At 44.0% G+C, this 19,213-nt stretch overlaps 1 protein-coding gene across 2 annotated transcripts; it reads right to left on the minus strand.

Annotated features, from left to right (window-relative positions):
• Positions 1-3,125: 3,125 nt before the first annotated feature.
• Positions 3,126-19,149, minus strand: LOC124008284 (kinesin light chain 2-like). Of its 2 annotated transcripts, XM_046319441.1 has the most exons (16): positions 18,673-19,148; positions 18,364-18,506; positions 16,800-17,048; positions 15,307-15,429; positions 14,862-15,045; positions 13,817-14,033; positions 13,492-13,681; positions 13,193-13,366; positions 12,891-12,990; positions 11,028-11,077; positions 10,721-10,788; positions 10,489-10,597; positions 7,845-7,991; positions 3,937-4,061; positions 3,668-3,725; positions 3,126-3,232 (listed from the first exon to the last, which is right to left on the minus strand). In XM_046319441.1, the coding sequence occupies exons 3-16, from the start codon at positions 17,028-17,030 to the stop codon at positions 3,149-3,151; spliced, it is 1,860 nt and encodes a 619-aa protein (XP_046175397.1). In that variant the 5' UTR covers positions 17,031-17,048; positions 18,364-18,506; positions 18,673-19,148; the 3' UTR covers positions 3,126-3,148. The 2 variants fall into 2 exon arrangements, with proteins under 2 accessions (XP_046175397.1, XP_046175398.1); XM_046319442.1 differs by lacking the exon at positions 18,364-18,506 and having other exon boundaries at positions 18,673-19,149.
• Positions 19,150-19,213: the final 64 nt, after the last annotated feature.

A 19,213-nucleotide genomic window follows, 5' to 3' on the forward strand; every position in this document is an offset into this window, starting at 1 on the left:
TCTTCACACTGGTGGGTTTAGTTTCCTCATGTGAAGCTGTAGGTTTATAACAGTGACAGGAAGCCACTGAGAATCTCACCTCTGTGTGGTACATCTTCCACTACTAACACCCTCAGCCCAGGGTGTGAACACACACACACACACACACGTTTATGTGAAATAGATCTGGTAACTTGTGTTCCAGGATGCCCCTGGTTACACATGCAATATCTGTATTTAAAACTCATTTCAAATCAAGCTGTTTCATTGTGTTAAAAGAATGAGGAAACAAACCGATCAGGATCAGCTTGAAAAGTGGAGTTTTTCCTTTATTGAACCTTTAATAAAACATACACAATGTTGTTGGCCACTAACAATGAGACACACCCCCCCCCCTCCTACGGCTACATTCTAGTTTCCATAGTGACACACTGATTCACAGATGGTGAGGAGGGTGTTCTTACTTCTACATGAACATGTGGTATACATTTGTAGGAGCACTGTTTAGGTGTGTTCTTTGAAACATTTGTTGGTGTGTAAATACAGCATCTACAGACTACAGTCCAGTGTTTCAACAGACTTGTACATAGCTAGACAACATGGGTGCTTGCACATGTTGAGTGTGACAGAGATTGACAATTCTGTACATTATTTGCTGCAATGATACTTAAAAGCACTTTTCCATATTCCGCTCTCAAATGTTCCACTTTCCATTTCAATCACTGAATCTTTCGATTTTCTCACCAAACAGCACTTCATATTTCTATTTCCCCCGTTATCATTCATCATCAGTGTTCTCCTCCTCAGCCCTTCTAGCCTGTATTTGTCACATACTTAAGCTTTTGTTCCATCTGTTTCCCCAGTAAAAATCTAAAAATCCATCCCATTCCCACTTTACATTGCACTGAGCAACAATCAGGAGGTGAAACTCATTAGGACATATACTAATATACATTCTGTTGGCCAAGACTCTTGGTATCAGTCTTGGGACTCCTAACTCACAAACCAGACACTTAAAATAGCCAACACAACACAGTACACAGTCAACCTCTTCCCTCCCTGCCCCTCATCAAAGTAAAACCCAACATTCAAATCATCATTCAGAGTTCAACAACAGTGCCCCGCACATCGTCAATCGAGGTTGGAGCCAGTCACAGACAAGAATAAGACATAAATGATGAGAACATTTGGTGAAGGACTGTCATTGGTTAGATCAGAGATAAGTTCTCTGTAAACCAATCAGATTCTTTCCAAACAACATCAAGTTATAATAAAGGATCACTGTTGTATATAAAAAGATAAGGACATATCATGCTCTCATTGTTCAGTAAAGGCCAACCAAGGACAGATATCTATGATACGGTACCTACGGGATGCCTAATGCTTCCCTCTTACAGAAACACTGTATTGTATCATCTTAACTAATACGAGGGCATTACAACTATGTAGAGATCTAATAATATTTGGCTGGGGGAGAAACGTTGTGCTGTGGTAGCCATGTGACCATGCATTTGCTAAAACCAACGCTCAACATAGGAACACGTTCTCCTCCACAGCATCAGTCAGGCTAATAATGTGTTTTTCAGTACCAACACCACCGGATCACGTAAGAGAAATGGGACTTCAGTGGTGGAGTTAAACAGGCATTTGTACCACGCTTTGCTAACAGGCTGCACACGGACTGAGATACACTGGTACTGCTTGTCAGCATTTCCAGTATATTCCCCAAGTCTGAGATGAACTAAGATAACTTGGTCTCGCCATTCATTAGTGCACACCGTACAAAACCTTTTTGCAACAGAAAATGAAAATGAGAGTTTCTTATTGTAAAAATCCAGGTAGTTCCTCCCTGTTTCAGTCCGTTTTCTTCTGGAACCTGGTCTCTGATATGTTTGACCTTTAGCCAACTCTTATCTGTCATGTTCATAGTTGTCTGACAAGGCAACAAACGGAACAGTAGTTGATTAGAGCACAAACATATCTGACCAGATCAGGCTATAGATTCAGGGGGAAATTCTAACCTCCATTTTGTCAAAATTTCACTTCATATCAGTGGAAGACTAAGTTAGGACACCCATTAAGTGCCAATATTCTCCCCGTTTCTCTCTTCACTCTTTTCTGACTGTCCTCTTCCAGCGTCTGTCTCCAAATCAGAGGTTCTCCTAACCTCTAACCAGTTTAAACAAGAACCTGTCTGTGCGCTATATACAAAGAAAGAAATAGAAAATAACTTAAACCTGTATATACATAACCATTCAGACAGCAAAAAGGAGAGGTTAAACTGGTCAGCGCTGTTTTTTTCTCCCAGATGATGTTTAAATACAATGATTTATTTGACATCCCAAAAAGATTGTGTACCATCTGTCTTTTACATCGCTGAAGTTTCTAACAGCTGTAGTTCATACCTCGTCTTAAAAACAAATATGATTTATATGGCTTTCTTCACTGTGATTTCCATTGAATGGGTTGTTAGCATTCAGTAATCATGCCACTAGTGAGCGGAGTGTGATGCTTCTGTAACAGAGTTAGGAATGTACCGTAATGCTCCGCAGCTAGCTTGAAATGTTGCCGATGGAGCTAACCGATTGGTGCCTTTTGTATAGCTCAATCGTGTTCCCACGTTGTCATGGAAGGCGGTCACGTGTGTGACAAAACAGAGGATCACTGGTTCGAGCCAGGGATGGAGACAGGGACGGTGGAGGAAGCTAAACCGTTAGCGGCACACTGACGTCGGTTACACTTCTCTCAGATAGAAATCAGAATAGAACTAGCCTACCTAAGGTTGAGTGTCTGCATGAGAGTGTGCGGGTTAAGATAGAAATTCGTCACATGGCGATAACAATATGGATTCTGTCATGATGCTATGCCTCAGACTCACCATCATGAGTGTCTAGTGCAAAAATTCCACCTTCTAGTAAGCAGCATGCCGTTTAAATAGGATTTTCTCTACTTGTTTGATAGATGCCAGCGAAGTATATAGTAAAACAGACAGAGACGTCTGAGTCACTAAAAGCGTCAAGTCAGGTTTTTTTGTTTCTTTAGAAAATATGTCTTGAATGTGAGTGTTGGATCGGAAGTGTTTTGATCGCTTTGGGCGGCAAACTGCCTCTCCTCATTGGACTTTCTTCCTCCTGGTCCCGTCATTGGACCTTCCTCCTCCTGTCTCTGTTTAACCAATCAGGGAGCTGCGTCTTGACAAGTCCACATTGCTGGCACTCAGTCCTCTGCATTCTGATAGGCCGGTGTTGGCGTCCTGGAGAGAGGGAGGGAGAAAATAGAAAGGATATTTTTATTGATTTATTTCACCTTTATTTAACCAGGTAGGCCAGTTGAGAACAAGTTCTTATTTTCAACTGCGACCTGGCCAAGATAAAGCAAAGCAGTGCGACAAAAACAAGTTACACATAAAGGTACAGTCAATAACACAATAGAAAATAAAAATAGAAGTACAGTGTGTGCAAATGTAGAAGAGTAGGGAGGTACGCAATAAATAGGCTCTAGAGGTGAAAATAATTACAATGTTTGATAAAGGGTAGGCACCAAACAAGTGTTAACTAAATCTGACACTAATGAAAGTAAAATCATTTCATTCAGATGTACATCTCAGGAGCTCAGTGACAGCAGTCCTTGGCTGGTAACTAGCAGGTTAATAGCTCAGTGACAGTGATGGACAGCTAACACCAGGTACCTGTGAGGGGTCTTCTGCACTCTTGTTGAGGAAGTTGAGGGAGCTGGCTCTCTTCATCCTGAAGAACACACAGACAGACATTAAGGATCCAATTAGCCTCAATAGAAACAGTGTTATTGCCTGGGTTTTCCTTTAACATTAGGTTACTAACTCAAGTGCCTTGTCAGCTCCCCAATAAAGAACAAACCCACTGAGGCAAACACAAAACTGATTCACAGAGTATGAGCAGTGATGGGCTAGGGTGCAGACATACACGCAGTCTCTCTCACCCTGGGTTGCGGGGCTCCTGGGGGCCACTGCCCTGTAGTTTCTTCACCAGCATCTCACTGCTCCTACGCAGCGCTTCACGGATCTTCCCAAAGGAGCCGCTCCGACGCAATGAACCGTTACCTTCCTGAGAGAACAAGACAACCACTGCATATTAAAGGAGTGGCCTTTAAAACAGAATGTCATTTTTTAGGTAATTATTATTTTCAAAAACGTTTGTGTGAAAAAATGCTGTAAAGTAAGAATGCTTTCAAAAATATGTTTTTGAAAGAAAAGCACATTTGGTCCATTAAAATAACATCAAATTGATCAGAAATACAGTGTAGACATTGTTAATGTTGTAAATTACTATTGTAGCTGGAAACAGCAGATTGTTAATGGAATATCTACATAGGCGTACAGAAGCCCATTATCAACAACCATCACTCCTGTGTTCCAATTGCACATTGTATTAGCTAATCCAAGTTTATCATTTTAAAAGGCTAATTGATCATAAAAAAAACCTTTTGCAATTATGTTATGAAAACTGTTGTTCTGATTAAAGAAGCAATACAACTGGCCTTCTTTAGACTAGTTGTGTATCTGGAGCATCAGCATGTATGTTTGATTACAGGCTCAAAATGGCCAGAAACAAATAACTTTATGAAACTCATCTAGTCTTGTTCTGAGAAATTAAGGCTATGCCATGAAAGAAATTGCCAAGAAACTAAAGATCTCATATGATGCGGTATACTACTCCCTTCACAGAACAGCGCAAACTGTCTCTAACCAGAATAGAAAGAGGAGTGGGAGGCCCCGGTGCACAACTGAGCAAGAGGTCAAGTACATTAGTGTCCCGTTTGAGAAACAGACGCCTCACATGTCCTCAACTGGCAGCTTCATTAAATAGTACCCACAAAACACCAGTGTTTACGTCAAAAGGTGAAGAGGCGACTCCGGAAGGCTGTCCTTCTAGGCAGAGTATCTCTGTCCAGTGTCTGTGTTCTTTTGCCCATCTTAATCTTTTATTTTTATTGGCCAGTCTGAGACTGGGCAATAACTCTGCCTAGAAGGCTAGCATCCCAGAGTAGCCTCTGCGGGTACTATTTAATAAATCTGCCAGACTTGTGAGGCGTCTGTTTTTAACGGGCCTCTGTACACCTATGTAGATATTCCATAAAAGTAAATAAGCCATTTCCAGCTACAATAGTCATTTACAACATTAACAATGTCTACTGTATTTCTGATCAATTTGATATTTTAAATGGACAAAAAAAAAAGTGATTTTCTTTCAAAAACTAGGACATTTCTAAGTGACCCCAGACTTTTGAACGGTAGTGTACATCAAATCAATATTTGGTGTGACCACCATTTGCCTTCAAACAGCATCAATTCTTCTAGGTACACCTGCACACCGTTTTTGGAGCTCGGCAGGTAGGTTGGCCCAAATATCTCTGAGAAATAACCACAGTTCTTTGGATTTAGGCAGCCTCACGTGCTTCTCTCTCTTCATGTAATCCCAGACAGACATGATGATGTTGAGATCAGGGCTCTGTGGGGGCCATACCATCCCTTCCAGGACTCCTTGTTCTTCTTAACGCTGAAGATAGTTCATAATGAATTTCGCTGTATGTTTGGGGTCGTTGTTATGCTGCAGAACACATTTGGGGATCAGATGCGTCCCTAATGGTATTGCATGATGGATAAACATTTGCCTGTACTTCTCAGCATTGAGGGGACCATCAATTCTGACCAAATCCCCAACTCCATTTGCAGAAATGCAGCCCAAACTTGCAAGGAACCTTCACCTTGTTTCACTGTTGCCTGCAGACACTCATTCGTGTACTGCTCTCCAGCCCTTCAGCAAACAAACTGCCTTCTGCTACAGCCAAATATTTTCACTAATTAGTCCAGAGCACCTGCTGCCATTTTTCTGCACCCTAGTTCCTGTGTTTTCATGCATAGTTGAGTCATTGACCTTGTTTCCACGTCGGAGGTATGGCTTTTTGGCCGCAAGTCTTCCATGAAGGCCACTTCTAACCAGACTTCACTGGACAGTAGATGGTGTACCAGGGTCCCACTGTTTTCTGCCAATTCAGAGCTGATGGCACTGCTGGACATCTTCCGGTTGAGAAGGGAAGTAAACATGATGCGTCTCATCTGATGCAGTAAGTTTCCTTGGCCGACCACTGCGTCTACTGTCCTCAAAGTTTCCCGTTTCTTTGTGCTTCTTCAAAAGAGCTTGGACAGTACATCTGGAAACCCCAGCCTGCCTTAAAATGTCTGCCTGGGAGACCTTGCTGATGCAGTATACCTTGTGTCTTGTTGCTGGGTTCAGTCTTGCCATGGAGTAGGACTTTTGACAGTAAAATGTCTTCAGCAACCTCACCTTGTTAGCTGAGTTTGGCTGTTCTTCACCCAGTTTTATTCCTCCTACACAGCTGTTTCTGTTTCAGTTAATGATTGTGTTTCAACCTACATATTGGATCGATGATCATTAGCACCCGTTTGGTATAATTGTTTCATCATACACCTGACTATATGCCTACAAAATCCCTGACTTTGTGCAAGTGTACCTACGAGAATTGATGCTGTTGAGAAGGCAAAGGGTGGTCACACCAAATATGGATTTGATGTAGATTTCTCTCTTGTTCACTCACTTTGTATTTAGTTACTTGATAAATATAATATTTTAACATGTCTATTTTTTAAAGCATTCTTAGTTTAGAGCATTTTTTACACACCTGTCTAAAACTTTTGCACAGTACTGTATATCAATGTCTTTATCAGGTATATCATTATCTTTATCAGGCACAACAAACATCACACTAGATTTAAGCTACATAGTCATTAGTGTCAAAACGCTTCATTTCTTCAAACTTACGGGCGCGTCACAATATATATCTCAATTGTTCTTTTTCTCTCTAAATCAATTTGTTGCACAATTCTAGGTATATACACCGCATTTCAAAAAGTTTGGAATAATTTTATGAATTCAGGGCTTGTAAAATTATACCTAGGATAAATAAAAGCCTTCAACCATAAGACCCACTAATAATTACATTATTTTAACCTGCTGTTTTGAAATAATCACTGATCAAGCATTCAAGTCTACGAAAATGCCCCTTTTGTTACAAATGTAACCAGAACCGTGCACATCCACTAATAATGACCATCTTCTGGTAGCAGGCATTATAGAACATGAACACAGGTCTCATTAACAGCCTCTCAAGCACAAGCCCATGGCTAGTAAGTAGCCAGCTATTCTTTATATTTAAAGTCTGGCCAACTTGGATCTATTTGCTTGCTAACAAGGTAGAACAGTTGAGTTAAGAAGATGTTTTCATTCTGAGAAATAAGTGAGTTGGCAATTCCTTAAACAAATGCATATTTTTATACTCATTGCACATTTCTAAAACACAGACTAGACAGCTAGCACATAACAGTCTGTGGCTAAAACTCTGCTCGCATTACCAACAATCATGTTCATTGATACTCTCGTTTTAGTAGGGTCTGCTCGGTTCTAAAAGTTAGGAGTTGAGACAAAGAAATTATTGTGAAGTAAAAGTTAAGTTCTCCTCTATTACAAACAATTAAAATTATGTCTGAATGTGTTTCGTGTGTCTAGAAGACCGGTTATGTCGGACCAAACCTCAAATGCAAATTGTGAATTTAAACTGCTTGTTGTCAGAGAGAAATAAGGTGATATTTAGTTTCTTTGTTGTGAGTGGTAGGGGAGGGGCTTGGTGTCTGTGTGTGAGTGGGAAGGTGCACAGTACACACAGCACAGAAGGAGCGGAGACAAGACCATAAAACATTGATTCTTGCTAACAACATGTATTGGAATTCATTCCCATCCCTAATTTGACTGTATGTTCACACTTACGAATGCTTCATCTTTCAACAATAATAAGACAAAGGAGGTTCGTACCCCGTTCCACTCTGCTCCGTCGTCCCCCTCACAGTCCCCCCGCTGGGGCCCGTTGAGACCCTCCCGGCTCTGCCGTCGCTCACCCCCTCCTGGGGCCCCATCCTTCAGGAGCTCCACCACCTTACTCTGGTTAATGGCATCTATACCCTGGGGGAGAACATGATAATGAATCCTAAATGTCAGCAGGGTTGAAACAGAGTGTGTGAGAGCTTCAAGACTCTAGACTACAGTCTTTGATAATTGCACTGCCAGTGTCTCAGTGCTTGTACCTTCTTTTTCAGTGATTGTGTAGGACCTGCTTTTTTGAATGATTGCATAGTAAAACCTTTTTTGACTGAATGTGCAGTAACTGCTACCGATAGCGCATCACTGCTACCTGATAGCGCATCACTGCTACCTGATAGCGTTCTTTCCCTCTTTCTATCCCTCTCTCTCCCCCTCCCTCTCTCACTCTCATCACTGCTACCTGATAGCGCATCACTGCTACCTGATAGCGCATCACTGCTACCTGATAGCGCATCACTGCTACCTGATAGCGCATCACTGCTACCTGATAGCGCATCACTGCTACCTGATAGCGCATCACTGCTACCTGATAGCGCATCACTGCTACCTGATAGCGCATCACTGCTACCTGATAGCGTATCACTGATACCTGATAGCGTATCACTAGTGCCTGATAGCGTATCACTAGTGCCTGATAGCGTATCACTAGTGCCTGATAGCGTATCACTGATACCTGATAGCGTATCACTGATACCTGATAGCGTATCACTGATACCTGATAGCGTATCACTGATACCTGATAGCGTATCACTGATACCTGATAGCGTATCACTGATACCTGATAGCGTATCACTGATACCTGATAGCGTATCACTGATACCTGATACGCTATCACTGATACCTGATAGCGTATCACTGATACCTGATAGCGTATCACTGATACCTGATAGCGTATCATTAGTGCCTGATAGTGACAGCAAATTACTAGTGACTGATAGTGAATTACTAGTACCTGATAGTGACAGTGAATTACAAGTCCTGGATAGTGTAGGTACTAGTACCTGATCGTGTAAGTACTAGTACCTGATCTTGTAAGTACTAGTACCTGATCGTGTAAGTACTAGTACCTGATCGTGTAAGTACTAGTACCTGATCGTGTAAGTACTAGTACCTGATCTCTCAAGCACAAGCCCATGGCTAGTAAGTACTAGTACCTGATCGTGTAAGTACTAGTACCTGATCTGAGAAATAAGTACTAGTACCTGATGCAAGTACTAGTACCTGATCGTGTAAAGTACTAGTACCTGATCGCATGTACCAACAAAGTACTAGTACCTGATCGTGTAAGTACTAGTACCTGATTGTGTAAGTACTAGTACCTGATCGTGTAAGTACTAGTACCTGATCAAATGCAAAGTACTAGTACCTGATAAGGTGTATTTAGTACTAGTGGTACCTGATGGTACTAGTACCTGATCGGAAGGTACTAGTACCTGACAGAAGGAGCGAAGGAGACAAGACCATAAAACATTGATCGCTAACAACATGTACTAGTACCTGATCTGTATGTTCAAGTACTAGTACCTGATCGTGTAAGTACTAGTACCTGAGTGTGTGAGAGCTTCAAGACTCTAGACTACAGTCTTTGATAATTGCACTGCCAGTGTCTTGTACCTTCTTTTCTAGGACCTCTTTTTTTGCATAGTGATTGCAGGTAAGTACTAGTACCTGATCGTGTAAGTACTAGTACCTGATCGTGTAAGTACTGTACCTGATAGCATCACTGTACCTGATCGTGTAAGTACTAGTACCTGATCGTGTAAGTACTAGTACCTGATCGTGTAAGTACTAGTACCTGATCGTGTAAGTACTAGTACCTGATCGTATCACTAGTAAGTACTAGTACCTGATCGTCACTGTAAGTACTCAGTACCTGATCGTGTAAGTACTAGTACCTGATCGTATCACTAGTACCTGAAGCGTAGTACTAGTACCTGATCGTGTAAGTACTAGTACCTGATCACTGATGTAAGCTATCACTAGTACCTGATCGCTATCACTGTAAGTACTAGTACCTGATCGTGTAGTACTAGTACCTGATCGTGAAGTACTAGTACCTGATCAGTGAATTACTAGTACCTGATAGTGTAGGTACTAGTACCTGATCGTGTAAGTACTAGTACCTGATCGTGTAAGTACTAGTACCTGATCGTGTAAGTACTAGTACCTGATCGTGTAAGTACTAGTACCTGATCGTGTAAGTACTAGTACCTGATCGTGTAAGTACTAGTACCTGATCGTGTAAGTACTAGTACCTGATCGTGTAAGTACTAGTACCTGATCGTGTAAGTACTAGTACCTGATCGTGTAAGTACTAGTACCTGATCGTGTAAGTACTAGTACCTGATCGTGTAAGTACTAGTACCTGATAGTGATAGTGAATTACTAGTACCCAATTGTGAATTACTAGTACCCAATTGTGAATTACTAGTACCCAATTGTGAATTACTAGTACCCAACTGTGTACCTGACAATGAATTGCTAGTAACTGATAGTGATAGCGTATTACCAGTACCTGGTAGCGTATTACCAGTACCTGGTAGCGTATTACCAGTACCTGGTAGCGTATTACCAGTACCTGCTTGCGTGTCTTGGTAGAACACTCCTCCAGTGTCTCAGCTGCCTGTAATTTACCCTGTCTGCGGTACAGCGCCCCCAGGCTCTTCAGGGTGGTATTGACAGTAGGACTGACAGGAATGAGGTACATGTCAACATCATGTCATCATTAAACCACAATGTTAATATAATTTAAAACACTGAGTTCTGTGTATTTATCTCCCATTCAAATTAAGTTTAATACTAAGTCTCACCTGTCAACTTTGCAGGCCTTGTACCAGCTTCCATACTCTACACAGGGACTAGCTTCCTTCCTCTTCCCCTGAGAGAGAGGGGGGGCAAGAGAGAAATCGAGAAAGAGATAAGAGAGAGCGGAAAGGCCAGGAGAATAGAGGGGCAGTTAGCAGCAGTAGACATTAATTATGACCATATATAGACCCTCAATTATTAATACATGAATATTCTCCGTCTTTATTGGTCTACCCATCCATCAGAGTTCATAAGCTGCCATTAACAGGTATACAGAAGGACCATGGTTCAGATCAGTTATACTGCAGCCACCTTGCTCTCCTCTCTCTCCTCCGCATGCATCCAGATTGGCTTGTTGTCATCTGCAAGAGAAGAGGATGAAGAGAAGAGGGGATGAAGAGAGGAGGGGATGAAGAGAGGAGGGGATGAGTGGCATAGTTTTATTTGTATATTCATATATTTTGTTTCATGGACCAGAACCGCACACCGTGCGTAATGGACCGTATACCATACGTTTACCACGTTATGAACCGCACACCCTACGTTATGAACCGCACACCCTACGTTATGAACCGCACACCCTACGTTATGAACCGCACACCCTACGTTATGAACCGCACACCCTACGTTATGAACCGCACACCATACGTTATGAACCGCACACCATACGTTATGAACCGCACATCATACGTTATGAACCATGAACCGTATACCACGCGTTATGAACCGTATACCACGCGTTACGAACCGTATACCACGCGTTACGAACCGTATACCACGCGCGTTATTTAACCGTATACCACGAACCGTATACCACGCGTTACGAACCGTATACCACGCGTTACGAACCGTATACCACGCGTTACGAACCGTATACCACGCGTTACGAACCGTATACCACGCGTTACGAACCGTATACCACGCGTTACGAACCGTATACCACGCGTTACGAACCGTATACCACGCGTTACGAACCGTATACCACGCGTTACGAACCGTATACCACGCGTTACGAACCGTATACCACGCGTTACGAACCGTATACCACGCATTACGAACCGTATACCACGCGTTACGAACCGTATACCACACATATAACATATGGTATGAACCTTAAACTATATGTTGTGAACCGTATACCACACATATACCGTACGTTATGAACTGTATACCACACATACCGTACCTTATGAACCGTATACCGTACCTTATGAACCGTATACCATATGTTATGAACCGTATACCACACATATACCATACGTTATGAACTGTATACCACACATATACTGTACCTTATGAACCATATACCGTACCTTATGAACCGTATACCATATGTTATGAACCGTATACGTTTAGTATACCTTATGTTCCCTCACACGACAAATAAAAGGTATTTGCATTTAAAACCAAAATGGATTAATTTATGGCATATCATTAAAGATTATTCCACCTCAACGCAAATTCCGTGAAACCTACAGTGTGTGTGGAACACAAAGTGTCCCATGCCAGACCCCTGTACTGTGCTCTACTGAGCGTGACAGTGTTTAAGGGTTTGATTGGCTTCAAGGCAGTGCTGCATTAACATGTTTTACACACAACAGATAGCCTGTATTAACCCTGAACTGGCTGACTGGCCAGGACAAGACCACGCATGGTCAGCCAATGACCACAGGGTTTACAGGGTAGTCCCGGCCAGAATGGACATACTGTTGAATCACACATCTTCTAATGCAACATGAAGAGTTGGAGGTGGTTGGTCTGGTGGTAAATGTAGTAGTAGGGTGCATTCCAAATGGCACCCTATTCCCACAGAGCTCTGGTCCAAAGTAGTGCATTACATAGGGAATAGGGTGCCATTTAATTAATAATAATTGATTGGATTTATATAGTGCTTTTCTATCGAGGTACTCAAAAAGCTTTACATAGTAGGGGGAATCTCACCTCTTCCACCAGCAATGTGTTGCACCCACCTGGATGATGCATGGCAACCATTTCTGTGTCAGAACTCTCACCACACATCATCTATCAGGTGGAGAGGTGAGGAGTGATGTATGCCCATTAGGAATGAGGCCATGATGGAATGGGGCCAGGTTGGGAATTTAGGATGCAGCCCTAGCTTGTCAGTAAGTGTTGTGTTAATGTCCACTGTAGGACGGCTGGTCGTAGGAGACTCACTGTTGACTGATCCAAACTCCTTCTCATGTGCTCTGGTTAGGATCTCTTTGTACAGGGACTCAGCATCCTTGAACTTCCCCTGTTTGAGGTAGCATGTAGCCTAGAGAGATGAGATGAAACCTCAAATGGTTTGATGTGAAAATACAACTCAATACACAAGCCATTAAATGTAACAATACCAAGATTGCAAAAAAAACATCCGTCTGTTCAACTTGAATAAACTTGATTAAATCTCTCAGGGGGAATTCATTACTGAAAATGTAGCTCGTCAACCCTCTACGACAATGTCTAGAACCCCTCACCAGGTTGTTCTTGGTCTTGGCTACGTTGGGGTCATCAGCCCCCAGTTTGGACTGATAGATCTCCAGGGCTTGTCTGTAGTAAAACTCCACCTCCTCGTACTTTCCCTGGTTCTGACACAGCAGGGCCAGGTTGTTCAGCTGCTTGGCCACGTCAGGATGGTACTTCCCCAGGACCTGAACACACAACCATTTAAATACTTTACCTACAGAAAACGACAAGTCATACATATACTTTCACTTGTGAGTTATCATGGGCTATGAATTTATCTGACCAGGAAGAACTCTGTAATGATCCATACCTTCTCTCTAATCTCCAGGGCTCTCTTACAGAGCGGCTCAGCCTCCTTGTACTTGCCCCTCTTCCCGTAGAGCACAGCCAGGTTGTTGAGAGTGGCGGCTACCGCAGGGTGGTCCTTCCCCAGGGTCTTCTCTCTGATGGCCAGGGCATCGTTCAGCAGGTGGGCTGCCTCTTTGTACTTGTTCTGGTCCCTGGAACAAAACATCTCATCATGTTAGAAGATGAATACATGTACTACCAGTAGTTAATCATTAAGTCTTCAGCCAGCTAATCATCTGAGCAAGTGTATCTAAAACTATCCACACATCCATCCATCCTACACACACCTGTAGACCAGGGCCAGGATGTTGAGCATGGTGGCCACGTCAGGGTGGTCGTGTCCGGAGGTCTTCTCCAGGTCCTCCAGGGCCTGTTTGCAGAGGGGCACGGCCACCTCGTACCTCCCCTGGGAGGCGTACTGGATCACCAGGTTGTGGAGAGTCCTCAGGCGGGCCGGGATCTCATAGCCACCCTGCTGGGCCGCCACCTCTCCGCTGGGCTGGGCTGGAGGGGAAACACGGTGGAGGGGAAGCACAGCGGAGAAGGGAGGGGAAACACAGCGGAGGGTAAACACAGCGGAGAAGGGAGGGTGGGGAAACACAGCGGAGGGGAAACACAGCGGACAAGGGAGGGGGTGGGGAAACACAGCGGAGGGAAACACAGCGGACAAGGGAGGGGAAACACAGCGGAGAAGGGAGGGGGTGGGGAAACACAGCAGAGAAGGGAGGGGGTGGGGAAACACAGCAGAGAAGGGAGGGGGGTGGGGAAACACAGCGGAGGGGAAACAAGCGGACAAGGGAGGGGAAACACAGCGGAGAAGGGAGGGGGTGGGGAAACACAGCAGAGAAGGGAGGGGGTGGGGAAACACAGCAGAGAAGGGAGGGGGTGGGGAAACACAGCAGAGAAGGGAGGGGGTGGGGAAACACAGCAGAGAAGGGAGGGGGTGGGGAAACACAGCAGAGAAGGGAGGGGGTGGGGAAACACAGCAGAGAAGGGAGGGGGTTGGGGAAACACAGCAGAGAAGGGAGGGGAGTGGGGAAACACAGCAGAGAAGGGAAGGGGGTGGGGAAACACATTACTCAATATGTCTATAGGCATTTGGGAATGAAACCCTGTGACATCAAAGTTAGTGCCCTGCTACAGCTGATGATGTCACAGGTTTGGGTTCTCTATTGCTCTCCTACAGGTGTTGACTACAGTCTCTGGGTTGGACACATCGTAAACATATTTCGATTTTTTTAAATTATGTTAATCATTTAGACTTGTGGGATTCCCCTATATGGTCCTCTTCTTTATCAATTAATCAATCAAAACAGTAAATCATCATCATACCCTGTCCCTGGTCGTCATCGTTGGGGAACAGGTCGTCCAGGCTGTCTTTAGACGTCTCCCCTGCAGCCTTCTCCTCAGACTGCGACACGTCGTCATCAAACTTCTTGATCTTGTTCATGAACTCCAGGTGCTTCTTCTCTTCCTCCAGCTGGGCAACACTCTGCTCACTACGCTGCAGCTTGTGCTGGGGGGAGAAGAGGGGAAGAAGAGGGGGTATGGGTGTGAGGGAGGTGAAGCTCGACAAATGTTTTGCTTTGGAAGGGTATAAAATGATAGCATACTCCAAAATCTAAATTGACGAGATGAGCCCACATCATCGATGGTATACATTGGGACATGGACTCATAACACTTTAATCACTTTGGGTCTAGAAACATCTGAAAACCATTGATATTAGAGTGAACTACCAGTGCAAGCAGTATGTAGTGATATGCTGTACACGTACCTGTGTTCCTGCTAGCTCATCTCTTAACCACTGGTTCTCCTGACACAGTCGTCTGACCTGGGCTCTTAGCTTCTGTTTCTCTGACTCCACAGCACTCAGGTGACCCGACAGGGCAATGATCACCTGGGGGGAGAGAGAGAGAGGGAGGGATGGATGGAAGGAGGGGTTAACCCTCTAGAGTCTAAGCCGGAGGGGGGTTTCTACTAAGTTATGGAATCCTTATAAGGACCCATTTAGGTATCCCCAAAACATATAGTCATACAGACGTCTCATGGTCTGACAAACACGCTGTAGCTCTGCCACCTTTCACAGCAGATGCGGAAGGCAGATATCGGTGATTGAGACGCAGCCCACGGGGAAAGAAGAAGATATCTAGCTTAGACAGACAGATATTTACGGGGATCTATATTATGCTCATTAGATTTCCGCAAGGCCACAGAAATGGATTCAAGAGGATTAATTGAAGGAAGAGAGAAAGCTTTGAGAATGTTTCCGTTTCTAAAGAGTAAGCGGCTAGCCTTGGGGTGATGATCACCTGAAGAGAGGGACTCTGTTTGATCTATTCCATCTTTATTTATCTAGGCAGGTCAATTAGGAGCTAACTCATTTTAAATGACAACCTGGCAACTATTTGCCAGGGGGATGGATTCAAATAATACAGGAAAGCTTTGATAATGTTTTGGTTTCAAAGGGGGGGGGTCACGTGTGTATAATATTATTAATTTAGTGGGTGTTTTTTCTGTTCTATTGAACACATGTACACGTGTTTTAATACATGGTTTAATTGGAAATGTTTTTTTGTTGTTGCATATCCTATTATCAACAGAGACTCTGGAGCGATTAGGGTAAGTGCCTTGCTCAAGAGCACACCTTGTCGGCTCGGGCATTCGAAGAGCAACCTTCCTGTTACTAGCCCAACGATCTAACCGCTAGGCTACCTCCCATGACTGACTGCTTGTTGTAACCTATTCTGAGACCAGTGCAAATAACGTCCTCTTTGGAGGACAATAATATATTGTTCTATTCTACTCTATTCAAAACAGGGTGGGGAGGTGGAGGAGTGAGTTGAGTCGGAGCGAAAGCTTTGCATGTCTTTTGGGACGTTCTTTTACACATTTCATGTTTCATATCAGTCCATTAGTGTCTAAGGCAGATTCCCACTGGCACCTTCCTACAGGAACAACAACTCCCCTATTCTCTATAATTCAACGTCCTCTCTTTCTACAAGAGACATTATCTTTCTACAAGAGACATTATTCTAAATAAATCCTCTTGTTGAGTCTTAGTCACACAATGTACCACGTCGTCGTCGAGGACCAGAATCATCTTTCCCCCCCCTTCACTCATGATTTGTCATCATTGCATCATCATCCTGTACCTCTAAACCAGAGTAGTAAGCATCTTCCACTCAACCCATCTCTCCTGTCTCTCTTTCATCTCTTCCCCCTCACTGAATCCCTCAACCCCTTATTTGCCCCACATCTCTCTCCTACCTGTGCCTCTCCCAGGCCTAAATCTATGGCCTCCAGGCTCTTCCGCAGCAGGCCTGACTTCTCCTGGGCAGCAGGTGGCTGGGTGCAGTCCAGCAGGGACGTGAGGAGCTGGGCATGCTCCCCTCTGAGTGTCTCCAGGCCCTGCATCACAGTCTTTGTGTTGAGCACGATCTCATCCTGGGTCAGGCGCTCCAGGGCCTCCTCGCTGCGTGGGTACACCATGGTGGACATAACCTGAGTTCACACACACTGGAGGGGAGAGAGATTGTTTTGAGTTAGCATATTCTTGTTCGAAGCTCTTAGAATCAAGTCTAGTTGGAGAACGAGCCATCTAATCATATTACAAGACTCAGAAAAAAATAATGTCCGATTATGAGATTATTTCAAGGATGAGCATTAGAGGAACAAAATCCCTCGAGAGATTATGTTTACACAACTGTTCAGTCTGTTACCAACAACCAACCATGCCACAGCTCACTCCTCTGGGCCCTCTGCCTCTGTTCCAATGGGACTCATCTTTTGAGCTTGAATAAACCAATGAATGAGCTGTGAGCATTTCAGTTACAAACCTATTCGATGCATAGTTTGCGTGGCACTACCTTTATAGACAGTCTATATCGCGACTCGCGAGAGAACAGAATTGACTAAGTGGACTCATGGAAGTTAAAGACAGGCATCGTTGCAGACTTATAGCTGGACCGAGCAGAAATGCGCGACTCCGCGACTTCTCCTCCACTCCTCTGCTGTAGACGCGCACCTGTTCTCGTCTCGCGTCGCCAAGAGGCCCTCGCCCACACAATCACCTCCCTCCCCCACAATCCATTGACTGCAATGCACCAATATGAGCGATCCCGTAATTTCCCATCCGATTGCCACAACTAACAAATCTCTCAAACGCTGTATGGAACGTTTGGCAATTTGCAACGCTTGTTGTCGATCCATCTTACTGTCAATAGTAGCCTAGTATATGGACCAACACACTTTCGGAATCGCCCCTCTCACGGGATGACAAGAAATGAGAGACAGAGGATGAATGAAGGAGATCGACAGAGCAGAGCATTACAGGGAAATAAAATACATTCAGTATTTTTGAAGATCTAATTTATTACAAGATCTTGGCCTTTATCATACAAAGAATGATAGGCCTTAATGTCACACGCAGGCTCGTGTCCTATACAAAAAAAACACTCCGACATGTTTGTAAGCATAGAGGCAGGTTTGAGGCCCAGAACGAAATATGCTTCTGCAAGGGCTTTCTGCAATGGATGCGGTCGTGAGAGCACAGTACAAAGTATCTATGCTAATTCAATGAGGACCATGACAATTTCCCCAACACTTAAAATACGCGATGACTCGTCGAAACAACGTAGCGAACCAAGACGAGCTCGATTGGCAACATAGTAGAACGTTGGTGATATGACGAGGCTGGTCTGGGAGAGGAGCACAGGTATGATTTTGTAGCCCAACTCTCTCGATTGGACGTAAGAATATAAGCCAATACAATTCATATACTGTTAAAAAATACACTGATAAACCTCGTAATGACTCTCAATCCACACGTTACCTTAATTCGAAACGGTCCTATTTCCCCCAAGACAAGTGCGCTGCCCCCGGTAACCTCGAGCTCAAACAAAGCACCACGGACTGTTGTGATGCTCCACTTCAATCCCTTTTTGTAAGAGTGGGCGACGCTCCTGAACCGCAAGGCTGAAAAGATAACGGTACCGATATTAACCTGCGTTTACATAAAGATTAACGGTATAATATCACCGATTTTTAAAATGATACGTTTTCTACAGCTAAGCAAATTGTTAAATGGAGTCAGGTAACTTAACAAAAGTGGGTCTGTGCACCACGATAAACATCTATTTACCTTCTCTCTCCCCAGTCCGCCCGCCGGTTAAATCCTGATGACACGTTACTCGGTCTGCTGCACTATAAAAATAAACCCACGACACACCACTGGTTTTAATCCCGTTGTATAACGTCGCTGCCGTCTAAAAGCGAGCAAATTCCAAGCAATACATTGTAACCAATTATGCTAGCATGGCTGGCTGGCTGGCTGGCTAGCTAATGAATTCGAGCCTGCTACGAATTAGCCTAGTCAATGTTCTCGTCTTCCGTAACTTGAACCGGAACAGCGCTCTTAAATACAGGAACACTATTTGCCGTGATTCGGCATCGTTCTATCCATCGTCAGAATTTGTTTTAAAGATAGTGCGGGACTGGTACGTTCTCTCTCAGTTGGAGAAGTGTGTTCCAAGGATGACAGTCGCTACCCGAAAATGGCTGTTGTCCGAATTCTCCCACAATCCACAGCCTCAGTCTCAGTCAGCCCTGGCGCTATGACATCACCCCCCCGGGGAAGGGGCCTCAGTCTCAGTCAGCCCTGGCGCTATGACATCACCCCCCCG

Source organism: Oncorhynchus gorbuscha, linkage group LG21 (genome assembly GCF_021184085.1).
Source record: "Oncorhynchus gorbuscha isolate QuinsamMale2020 ecotype Even-year linkage group LG21, OgorEven_v1.0, whole genome shotgun sequence".
In the NCBI taxonomy this organism is placed as follows: domain Eukaryota; kingdom Metazoa; phylum Chordata; class Actinopteri; order Salmoniformes; family Salmonidae; genus Oncorhynchus; species Oncorhynchus gorbuscha.

Bases quoted from the DNA above. Each gene is read 5' to 3' on its own strand.
- LOC124008284 (XM_046319442.1), bottom strand. From the start codon at position 17,030: ATGTCCACCATGGTGTACCCACGCAGCGAGGAGGCCCTGGAGCGCCTG. The intron at 14,034-14,861 runs GTATGATGATGA...TTTCCCCTCCAG, and splicing joins CGATGACGACCAGGGACAGG to CCCAGCCCAGCGGAGAGGTG. The intron at 3,233-3,667 runs GTACCTGGTGTT...CCCTCTCTCCAG, and splicing joins GTGCAGAAGACCCCTCACAG to GACGCCAACACCGGCCTATC.